The 12776-nt window shown below is 35.3% G+C and overlaps 1 protein-coding gene across 1 annotated transcript in view; it reads right to left on the bottom strand.

The window, feature by feature from the left end:
* Positions 1 to 6452: 6452 nt before the first annotated feature.
* The window catches only part of Smp_147750 (hypothetical protein), a gene marked incomplete at its 3' end in the record, with an annotated part of 39137 nt that continues 32813 nt past the window's right edge, over positions 6453 to 12776 (bottom strand). Inside the window, exons 10-11 of the mRNA XM_018796352.1 lie at positions 12189 to 12205; positions 6453 to 6606 (exon numbers count right to left, since the gene is read on the bottom strand). Of these exons, the coding sequence (XP_018650574.1) occupies positions 6453 to 6606; positions 12189 to 12205 (171 nt within the window). The remainder of the gene's footprint in view (positions 6607 to 12188; positions 12206 to 12776) is intronic.

Raw genomic sequence — 12776 nt, 5'->3', positions numbered from 1 at the left:
TATGACCCGTGATTCAATGGTGTATACATTATAATGGGATTACTGAGATTCTTATGAGAAACCGTGATCGATGGTGTTTGATTGCATCAGGTGAAAGAGTTATACGCTGCAGGCAATGAAAGGTGATTACGAGGTATCGTGAGTTGCTTGAAGTCAAAAACTTACACCAATAAATCTCGAATCAGTAGTTTGAAGGTTAAGCGCTCTCACGTGATCCAGGATTTCTTGAGTTTGATTCACAATAGGGGGGGGTACGTATATCCACTGCTAAACAGTCTCATACTTAGATGACACGACTATTTATGCTTTGTGATTATCAGTGATGTTCTAGCTAAGATTAGGTGGTGAAGTAAAATATGAAATCCCACACTCTCTACAAATCCCCCCGTACTAGTGAGTACATATCTTGATCCCACTTATGGAGTGTTTTTCAGAAGCTTCTAAAATCTCAAAGCTGTATAGAATACTATGTGTAACCTTACTATTCATACATAAATTAAGCTTCAGTTTAAGGTTTTTTTTCATACTTCCTGCCTTTTGTTTTATGTCAGGAGTTCAAGAGTAGAAGATCGTTAAGAAGTTGTTATCCGAGAATTGCAGTAAATGACACATAAAAAGTAGTAAAATAATGTTGTTTATCAAAAAGTAAACGAATACTACTTGCTATTTTGTATTTTATTGTATTAACTCCCGTTTAATATACTAAAAATTATTCATTTTCACTTATCTCGTACATTAATAAACCTTTTGATCAATTATTTATAACCTTTTTATCTTAATATTATTCTGTGAACCCGTTACAACTATCTGACATCTTCTAGCTAATTGATATAATGTTCTTAAGTTTTCAGCAACTGAGATGAATTATTTCAAAATAATGGAAATTATATGTTTATCTGTTCTAACGTGGTGTGTGCTACTAATATTGACATATGTAAGTAGTATGCATCATTAATCGAAAGTTAAATGTCTGGTGGTAGAAAGTTAAGAAGATTAAAGAAAAAGGAACGAAAACAGGGAATGATTGGTATGGTAACGAAAGAACAATGAAGTCTGAGACAATTGACTGGCATTTTGCAAATGAAGTATTTACTGCATGGTTCTCAAATATTACTGAGACGTTCTGTCATTTCGTATTCTAATACATTCGATTGTCCCAATTTATGGTTTCGTTTACTACACTCGTCCTAATATTTATTTATTTATTCGAACACATAGATATTGGTGCAAGGGGGCGCCGAATACATATGCGCTACACAAGTCACTTGATTTGTGTGTGGGCTGTGATACTCTCCGGCTGCCCAAACCGGGAAAAATATGAACATTCTTTTTGATAAAGTACTGGGATATTTGAAGTGTCATTTTCCGTCGATTCATCATAACATTCGGAATCTGATGGAAGTTTATTTTAAGACCCAATTTCTGGGTAGACAATTGTACGATCTTGTTAAAAATTCCAATTATTAATGATAAAGATGTCTGGTATCGATCCGGGTGCTAAAATCAAATGTAAATCTTTCCATAATACACAATGAAAGCGTTAATCTGCAATAAAGAAGTCATACTTCAGATGAACAACCTGATTGAATACTTTTGTTTATGTTTCGTTATTCCATTCAGTTAGTCCATACCATTTATCTGAGTATTTAGATTTTGTTTAAACAACTTGAAATAATTGAAATCATGAGTAAATTGAAGCTAGACCACCATGGAAAACCTGGAAGCACTGGACGGTCGTTTCGTCCTAGTGTGGAATTCATCAGAAGTGCTCATTCACGATCCCGCCTCGCGAGATTAGAACCGAGGACCTATCAGTCTCGCACGCGAACGCTTAGCGTCTAGACCACTGAGTCGGCATCCAATGGTGTTAATGTCTAAATTCAACCAATCCACGAAATTGAGCAACCATTCACCATTGTCTTCAGTTAGTTACTATCTCAAAACAAACCTGGTTGAACTCCATTGGTCACTGCTTATCATTTGAACTCCATGAAATACCTCAATGACTCATGATTTCAATTATATAAAAATTACTAAAATCTCCACAAAACCCCTTTCTAACTTGAAATAAACCAATAATTCTATTCTACTGTTTTATTTTTCAGCATATTTTCTGTTTCTTTCGTGGATATAGAGATAAAAGTATACCAACCAATTTGAAGAATTATAACCTCAGTCTTGACTGTTAAAAGTTATTCATTTCCGCTGAATGTATCATAATTGATAAATGGATAATAATCGGTCATTACTAAAGTTTAAACAAACGTTACATTATTAACTACTCACTGAAAAGCAAAGTACTTCATAGTAATCAAAGATGGATAGTGGCTAGCAGTGGAATCCAGGATGCGCGCTTCATCCTATTTGATACTCGTCAGCTGGATGTACCTACATCCTAGAGTTGATGTTCACTCCAGGATTCGAACCCAGTACCGTCCACTTAGCTACTGAGTCCAGATAGTCACTAGCTTGTGCAATGGGGTGAAGTTTCAATTCATTTTTCACTGATGATTGAAATGATGGTAACGTTGAATGAGTATTTCACGTTGGTTTGAATTGATTCAAAAGAATGCACTAATAGAATCGTCAATGACTGAGCCTGAACCCATCAAGCCTTCATTGGAGTTTATTAATCCAATCTCATCGATTAAGCAAACAATGGTCAAAAATACTTAGCTTAACTTATAACACAGAGTAGTAATACTAGATCAATTTCGCTGGTAAGATTTTATTACACTCGTTAACCTTTTAATTCACATCATAATCATTGTCTAATACCTTCTCATTTTGATTATTCTTTGAGTGACTTAAGTCAATGACTATGAGTATCTTCGAATGATATGAAATCTATCCATGTATGATAAGGATCACTTCTCTGATTCATATTCAATGTGAACTTTTATACTTTCATTATTGAATGTACCTTGATTAAGAAATGCAAGTTTGTATAATTTATGCTAATAACATGTAAATTATTTGAAAAAAAAGTATGAATCAGTAATTGTATGAACTGAAAACACTTATCAAAGAAATGTTAATAATGTAAAAGGATAGGATATAAACAAAATATATAATCAATGGTAACATCACACTAGAATTCAGCAACAGCGTTTTATGTGAGAGGACAAACCAGCTTCCAGCTGAAGAGGAAATTAGGAAAAGACGTTGGAAGTGGATCGGACATACGTTAAGGGAATCACCAATGTGCATTACAAGGCAATCCCCAACTTGGAATGCTGAAGGGAAGAGGAAAAGAGGGAGGCCAAAGAACATACTACGCCGGGAAATAGAAGCAGATATGAAAAGGATGAATGTTAACTGGAAAGAACTGGAAAGGAAGGCTCAGCACACAGTTGGATGGAGAATGCTGGTGAGCGGCCTATGCTCCTCGACGAGGGGTAACAGGCGTAAGTAAGTAAAGTAAAGTAAGACTTCAGGAACATTTTTTGGAATCTACGGTGTAATAGTCATCAGTTTTGTCACAATAGTACTTTCTATCAATACGCATTATGTTGTAGTGCCATGCTTCGTTAATTGATCACCTGGATAACCGTTATAATACCAATCTTAATGGTGCATAAAAATCAGAAGGCAAAGAGAAGCGGCAGCTACAGTTTTATTGCCAAATGACGCAGGCCAGAAAGTTATAAGCACATTAGCAAATATCAGCGAGCGAAACAAAAATGACATGCATTGGAGATGGCGGGTAAGCTAACTCAATTTAATCAAGCGTTAATCAATATTTATAGTCAGACAAAAATAAATGACAGACATGGGATAAATAGGATAAGAAGGGTACACACACCACGCTCATATAAAAAATGGTCAGGGTTAATAAGTGAACAATTGACAAGGTGAAAACATGACTTAAGATGGATAGGTGAAGTGACTTGTCTAGGAGTTAGAATAAGCCATATGGGCTTAACATAGCAACCGATACTACAATATGAAGAGCATACAATTAGTTAACAGGGTGTAGATTTAAGAAATTAAAGCATATAATTATGGATCAAGTTTTTATCTTAGATTATGGAGTTTTATGCGGCATTAAAGTATCTTGACTTTCTAAATCAATAATTGTATTTTCCATAGTTTAGATCACAAATTTATCTTAGCTAGAGTACCACTGAAAACGTGGAAGTACTGAACGACCGTTTCATTCTAGTATGAGACAGATAATTATTGGGTTCTCGTTGATTCATTTCATTCAGTGTTGGTATTTTGCTGCCTGAGTAAGTCAGTTGATACTTAACTAATGGCTTACATCACGGATTACCAAATTCTATTAATCTAGATAGATCATTGAGCAGTAGAAGTAGTAGTAGTTTGAAAGAAAAAATCTTCCAAGTAAATCTTTAATGTATTCAACTACAAATTATGTTAAGGCTCTTTGAAGGCTAAATCATCAATTTATTTGAGGTGATTGAATAGGTTCTTCTTAAGTGTATCTGTTATATCCCGAAGTGAATTGTGAATAATAACTTTTGAGCACTATTTATGGACTAATTTGATGCGTATATTTCCAATTGTATAATTGTTAAGTAACTAAACTATTCATATTCATGTTCCTTTTATTATAAGCTTTATTTTGACCTATAGACTATTACTGTACGATTTATCACTCCTGAGTTATACCCAGTCTATTAATTACAGTCTCTCACATTCACAGCCACTTTTGGCTAGATCTTGTATAAATGATATTTTCTATTTTATGGTACGATGTGGTCCGTTTAGTTTGTATATAATCCCAGCATGTTTGAAATACATGATTCATATCGCAGAGGCTGTTATTGGTGTTCTGGACTTATCTGGCTGGGCTAGGCAGATAGCAGGACCGACAAGTGCTCAAGACTGCTCGTACGGGTTTCGTGTATCATAGATCCGATTGATAATTCACTGCCCTCCGATTGACCGCATCGTCACGTCATATATAAAACAGGGCATCCACTCGGCCACAAGTGATATCACTAGCCCAAATACTAACTCGAATCCTCAAATTTTTCATCTATCCTGATTTTAAGCGTTCAACAGTACAACAATATGTAATCTGGAAACAATACTGTATGCTTTTGACATTTAAACGTCATTTTGAATCGATTTAAAGAGAGATTGGAGCTAATAAAACATCCTGATGCTCTTACTTAATGCTCAAATTGATTAAAATGAATGAATGCGTCATGTATCTTGAAAGTTCCATTAATCTTGATAGTTTGCGATACAAAAAGGTCTCTTGGTTTTCATCAAATATAACTCAGGAGAGTTATTTTTCTACCTATCGGAGAGTGAAAAGCACTATATGTCAGTTTTCTTTGTAATGCTTAAATACCAATAGAACCTGAGAGCACTGGACGGCCGTTTCGTCCTATTGTGGGACGCCTCAGCAGTGCACATCTACCGTCCCGTCTAGCGAGATTAGAACCCAGGACCTGTCAGTCTCGCACACGTACGCTAAACCTCTAGACCAGTATACAACGGTGTTAATGTCTAACTTCAACTAATCCAAAAAATTGAGCGACACATTCACCATTGTCTTCGAGTTACTATCTCACAACAGACCCGATTGAACTCCATTAGAACTCCAGGAAATACCTTATGGAGCCAGTCACTAGTGAGTGTATGTTGATTAATATTAGAAGGGATTTTTGAGGATGATCTCAATTATTAAAGTTAATATAATATCCACACAAACCCCTTCTGATACTAAGAGAACACATACAAATACACATTAATTCTAGTGGTAATATGGAACCTCAAGCTACAACCTAAAACTTTTCGACTCAAAAATAAGAATTCACCGTTACACTACTCTATCTATATAGATATTAAGTACTTTAATGTGATAAAGCTTTAAATTTGACTAAAACTACAACCTAAATTTTGATTCTTATAACTAAAGAAAATGATGTTATGTACATACTTCAGTTCATTGAATTCATTAAAATTAAACAGAAGATCGAATTCACTTGGTATTGTTTGTTTGAATCTTCCCAATGATTTTTAGGACTATATTGAGGCTATATCGAGGCATTACGCGCAGTATGCACATATGCCAATAAGAGACTGATCAATTGCAGTCCTAAACATCAATGAGAAGATTCAAACAAACAATACTAAATGAATTCAAACTTCACCCCATTGCACAAACAAGTGGCTACCAGGACTCAATAGCTAAGTGGATAACACGATAGCGTTTGAAGTGAAAGGCACTGGTTTCGATTCCCAGAGTGAACATCAACTCTGAGATGCAGGTACATCCAACTGACGAGTCCCAAATAGGTTGACGAAACATGCGTCCTGGATTTCAACTGCTAACCACTATCCATCGTCTTGTTTATAAGCAGAAGATCATTATGATAAATTCAATCTATTTTTTCTTATTTTAACAAACAATAATATCGTTAATTAATTAATTAATCAATTAATTAATTATTTAATTAATTAATTAATTTTCATTATTGTAATTTAGTTAATATATTTACAAGTATATTTGCATCATTCTGTAAATTATTTAATTCATTATTCATATTCAATACCATATTACGCCAATAAATTGCTTCAAGATTTGTATAATAATTATGATTAGTACCCATTTCATTCATGTAAACTCTATATAGAAAAAAATAAAAAAAGCAAGACTATAGGTAGTATGTATACATATAAATAGATTCACTGAATCTAACTGTTCTATAATTAGAACATGTATTTTATTCTATTTAGGATTTATCATTTGATGATACAGTAAATCATAGTGATGTTGTTTATATTGAAACAGGGACACAACACTTATCTTGACCCTCAAATGCCCTGGTACGGCTGAGAGTAGGGAGAGTCAGCTCTCCCTTTCGAAATACTTTCATATGGCCACGTGTATATAGCCTCTTCCAGGGAAGTCTTACTCACTGCCTTCTCATGGTGGGGGTGTTATTTACGAAATTGAGAGGACGAAAAGCGAATATCCGGCGCCCCAACCGGGTTGGTGGACACGGCGCGTCCACCTAGGGGAGTTGGAAAACCCTCATTCCAAACCAATGGTGCACATGGACTCCAATATCTTCAGGGAACAAATGACGTATAAATCAATCGTTGGTCACCGGCTACCATGGGACTGCATCTCCTTACGACGATCCACTGTCTTGTTGATCAGACCTTTAGGTCAAAGGCTCCGGGTGCGGCCCCCTAAGAAAACCACCTGTTTCGGTCTGGGCACCTGGGCAGTATCACATCTCTCATACAAATCAAATGAGATTTGTGCGGCACATATATATCTGGTGCCTTCTTTGTACCGATATTTGTGTGTTTAAACAAATAAATAAATAAAATAAAACTTATCTCTATAGAAAAGCAAATGGTTAATTATCAAGCTGTTGATTCTCTGTGTCCACATACATGTTAAACATGTATGAAGTTTGATTTAAATACATGACATAAACTTTTAACAAATAAGTAATATCAAAGTGTTTCAAGTGGTTGGAGGTAGAAGAAAAACCTGTTTGAACCACGTTTTAAGTTAGCATTGGTTATTAAGTTATATCTACATTCTTGAGAGGACTGTTATTCCTATATGCAAAGCACAGATACCAATGAAGACCTATCCCATATTCAGTTCTAAATATGAACAACACAATAATACGAACTCGTATAAATAAATGTTGATCTGTTCGATGGATAATACTGGTGGATGGCCTATGCTCCTCCACGAGAGGTAACAATCGTAAGTAAGAATCCTACATTTTGGGAAACTTCACTTTCAGTGACTAATTAATTAAAAAAAGCTTTGTCTTTTTTGGCTCTTAATATGAATAACTTGGCAGCTCTAACTGGTCAGTAAATCTTGTTTTAATAAAAGGTACTTTTTACTAGTCGAAGTTTTAAGTATCCTGTTGTTTATATTCAGGAAAATATTTCTACCTAACCTTTTCTGGTATATATGTAACGTGAGTAGATTTCACTGTTAGCCACAATCTATCGATTCTAAAAAAAGAACTTATGACAAAATGGCCATTTTAAAACAATCTAACAAAGGATGAGCTCGCCCTAATAAACATGAGTAAAAGAACTCAGTTTTGATTATCAACGATGGAACAATACAAATATATTCAAAGAATCTCGTGACGAGGGATCGTGGATGAGCACTGCTGAGAAGTCCCACAATAGGACGAAAAGGCCGCCCAGTGCTTCCAGGTTTTCGATGGTGGTCTAGCTTCAATTGACTCATGCTTTTAACCATGAAAATTAAAACTCTTTCTTAACAACCAGGAAACGAAGGGTTTTTTTGGAAAACAACGTAATGCAATACTAATGTTAAACACACACACACATAAAAATGGGATGAACATACATCCCTAGTCTTAACTCACTCAATATTAGAATCATCTTCGATTTGTAATAATGAAGAAGGAATGTTTTCATTTGTATATTGGCTTGTATTCAAATGATAATCACATTTATTCCCGTCGTGCAAATGATGGTGAAGATCATGATGATGATGATAATGTTTATTTTGATTAGCCATGACTTTCTTGAGTCGATTTAATTCTGTCTGTCTGGATACAATGGTATCCATTTGATTTTTAACTTGTCTCTAAAATGTATTGAATAAAACGTAAGAATTACCTTTTTAATATATTGGGTGGTTGGAGTTAGTCAGTAGGAAAAATCTACTTCACTTGTAAGTTGGAACTCGTAAACATGATATTACTTGCAATTTAAAAGAAATTGCTACTTACAGTGAGATTCGAATCCAATTTCGAAGGTTAAGTGACACCCTACTACTGAGCTATTTGAATCTTGACTGGTTTTACGAGGACTGAGATGATGATCAATTAGTTGTAAATGTGTGATTGTTATGTTGAGATAAGAATAATGAATGGTTACTTTGGGATCCATTCATGGATCAATACTATGCATATATTTTTTTATCGTATAATGGCTAAGTAAATAAACTATCCATATTCATGTCCCCCTTATTATAAGCTTAATTTTGACCTATGATCTATTGTCATGCGATTTACGGTTCTTGAATTATGCCCTATCTACCACTTACTATCTTTCTTGTTCACAGCCACATTTAGCTGAATCTTGTACAAATGTTATTTTCTATTTTATGGTACGATGTGGTCTAGTTTGGTCTGTATATAAACTCAGTATGTCTGAGGTATATGATTCATATCGCAGAGGCTGTTGTCGGTGTTCTGAACTTAACTGGCTGGGCTAGGCAGAAAGCAGGACCGACAAGTAGTCTAGACTGCTCGTACGGGTTTCGTGTGTCATTGGTCCGATCGATAATTCACTGTTCTATAATTGGGGATATCGTCTCATCTTATATTGATTATTATTATTATTATTAGCTTTATTCAATATTATATTTTTGGTACAATATAGAATTCTCAGCACAAAGTACTTCAACAAGTTTCCGTTTCTTACTTCTTCGTCCTTCCTGATGATAAATATTGAGTGATCGCCGGTTAGAAGTTAGCAGCCCAGTCAATCGACATCTGGATAATGTACATTCTTCTCGCTGCATATTGCCAGCAAACACGATATCTCTAATTAGGCCTTCTATAACCTTTACAGCGAAAAGTCTTACACTTTTCAGAAACGCGCCTGAATAGGTTGTGCGATTAATAGGCATAATGATGTATTAAAACAAACGAAATTCGATAACTTGTTGAAATATCTAGATGACAGGAACATGTAGCCCGGATGTTTAAACAGGCCGCCAATGGAACGTATCGGGACACAAACTCATCAGATATAACATTTAGTCAAAGATAGTTTATATACAATAGTCAATTTGAATTGTAATGACCAAACTCTGCACCCTATATAGGTATTATTTGAAAATGTTTATGGTAGCTCTAATCTACTTGGACCGCCAAGATTAAGTAAACTGTCTGTTGGTCTCAGGCATGCTGATAGATGGAGACTATCTGGTTGGAGTTTGTGAGATTAACGTGATCAGTGAATAAAAATCGCTCAGGATCGGTCACAATAGGGCAGAAGCATTCATCCTCTATCTTATTCAGAATATTAAGTCTTAGTATTCATTCATAAGTAATTTTTTCTTTTGTTTTTTCGAACCAGAGCTTAGTTAATCTTATTTATGTCACATCATTTCTGTTCGTTTGATACTCATCTTGACAATTTAAGCTTATCATGTTAATATATGGATCAACACACGTTGGTGCCAGGATCTACGTTGATCATGACTGACTGACTGGCTGCACAAAATCTGAGACAGTTTGACAAAAATTTTCAGTGTTAATGACGAATTTCTTATTTCGAAATTCAATACCTTTCGGTAACGAAACATGCCCGTCTGACGAAGATCTTATTCATTTCAGATTTTCTGCAGAAATTGAAAAAAACGTTCCGTTAATACTGTTAGACTAATCCGTACAACTTATGAGGGAATTAACCTCATATAACCGACAAAACGAGTTCACTGGACAACGTTTTGAGTACCATGTATAATAGATATCTGGTTCTGTTTATGCATGTGTACACCAAAAATGCCTGGGGTAGAGTATACCACTGAAGAGCAATTTAGTAAAAATCAAACTGAATGCAGTTACTATCAATGTACCCCTTGAATTCAGATGTCATTGGTACAACAACTATGATGTTTATGTGTTTCTGAACACCCCCTACACAAGGAATTCAGCAAACTTATCAATAAAAAAATACTCAAATCTCAAAAAATTGGAATGTATGATGTGTACAGTGACTGCACGTCGACTGCCCCGACGTGCAATGTTTTATGGTGTAGGCGTAGGTTGGAAGAAAGCTAGGGGCGGCCAGAACAAAACGTGGCACAAATCCATGAAGTCACTGACAAGTGGACTGAGCCATGTTGGTAGGTGTAGACTACCTGGTTGAGACTCGCGAGATGATAGCAACCGATGGTTAGAGACCTTGAATGACATGGCTCAAAATCGTTTGCAATGGCGAAGGTGCATCCACTCTTTGTGTTCTACCAAATTCTAATCTTCTGAATTCTTCATGTCTGTATCCTTTTTCTCTTTTCAAATTTATTTCATTGGATTACATCTCTTCAATAACATCTTCAAACCTTAATCTTTCACATAATGCTTATACTCTCACTACTTCTACCACTATGGGATTTGAATCGACAACTGCCTCTCTGTGTTAATGTGGTATGGCAACTCGAACTGATGTACGTACGTACAAAGTTGTACGTTGTGACTGACTGACAGTGACTGTAACAAGGCTATTATTATAAATGATTACTATTATTATTAGTCGAAGTGGTAAAACCAGTAGATTTGAGATTCTCACGTGATCAAGACTTTTCCTGAAAGAAACCAGGGCTAATATGACAAGATCGTTGAGGTTCTCTGAAACAATATGGAGAGTTAACTGGCATTAATTATAGACAATAACAATACTAATCATTAAATAAATGAAATATCAGACCTCCAGAACTTTGATATATGAATCATCAGTTTTATGATCAGTACTTTCAATAAAATCAGTGTTTGTGGATGCATCACAAGTTACACCAGATTTCACTGATTCCTGTGATTTTTCCTGCTCAGTTCCAAGTTTAGTTATACGACTCTAAAGGAGAAAAAAACATAGAAAATTATTATTATTGTTAATTATTATTTAAACACATAAATATCGGTACAAGGAAGCACCAGATACATATGCGCCACACAAATCTCATTTGATTTATGTGAGGGCTGTGATACTGCCCACGTGCCAAACTGAAGCAGGTGGTTTACATAGGTGGCCACACCCGGAGCTTTTGACCTTAAGGTCTGATCCACAAGAGAATGGAACAACATCAGGAGGTGCAGTCTTTTGGTAGCTGGTGACCAACGATTGGTTCATACGCCACTTTTTCCCTCAGGATACTGGAGCCATGTGCACCATTGGTTTGGAATCAGGGTCTTCCAACTCCGATACGTGAACTTTCCGTGTCCACTAACCCGGTTAAGTCACCGGACATTCTCTTTTCGTACTCTCAAGTTCGTAAGTTGGTAGAATGATAGAAGTGATCATACGCAATTGTGACACCCGTCTATAAAGTCATTGACTGTTGGTCTGGAGCATACTGGTAAGTGAAGATCACTATGGATGGGATCTCTGTGATTACCATGTATCTGCAATGTCACCAATATGTTAAATAAATTAAGCGATGTATATATACAACAGAAACTTACCTGTAACAAGTTTTCCACTGCAATATGTTTTTTCAAACTAATTGGCACTTTATCGTTGATGGATACATCTTCATCACTTTTCTCTTTTGAACTGATTTCCTTAAAGAGTAAATATCAAGAAGTAATGTAAAAGAGAATTTCAATCACGAATATCACAATTATTCCATGAACTGTATATTTAAAAATAAGGAGTCGCTGATAAAAGAAGCAAATGGAATATTCTAACTAAATTACTACACTCTGACCAATTATGATGACAAACAGTCATCTTTATGATTAATGTAAGGAAACCATACAATTTTCGAGCAGTGAAGTACAATCGTAAACCTCACTACACTCACTTTGGTTTCACCACCAGGATCACAAAACTAATTTTAGCTCTAAACTCTGGTGTACTAGCATGTAAATAGTTGTTGAGTCTAACGAACGCGACAGTTGGTACGTAGCTATCTGAAACATGTACAGGGTATTATTCCATTTGTTGAATAGGCTTTTTCAAGATAAAACATATATTTCATCATAGTAAGTGATTTTGATTAAAACATTACTATCTTACTACTTAATTGAATCATTCGATTGGTCTGAAAT

This window comes from Schistosoma mansoni, chromosome 2 (genome assembly GCF_000237925.1).
Source record: "Schistosoma mansoni strain Puerto Rico chromosome 2, complete genome".
NCBI lineage: Eukaryota > Metazoa > Platyhelminthes > Trematoda > Strigeidida > Schistosomatidae > Schistosoma > Schistosoma mansoni.
This window is presented reverse-complemented; position numbering and strand designations above follow the sequence as displayed.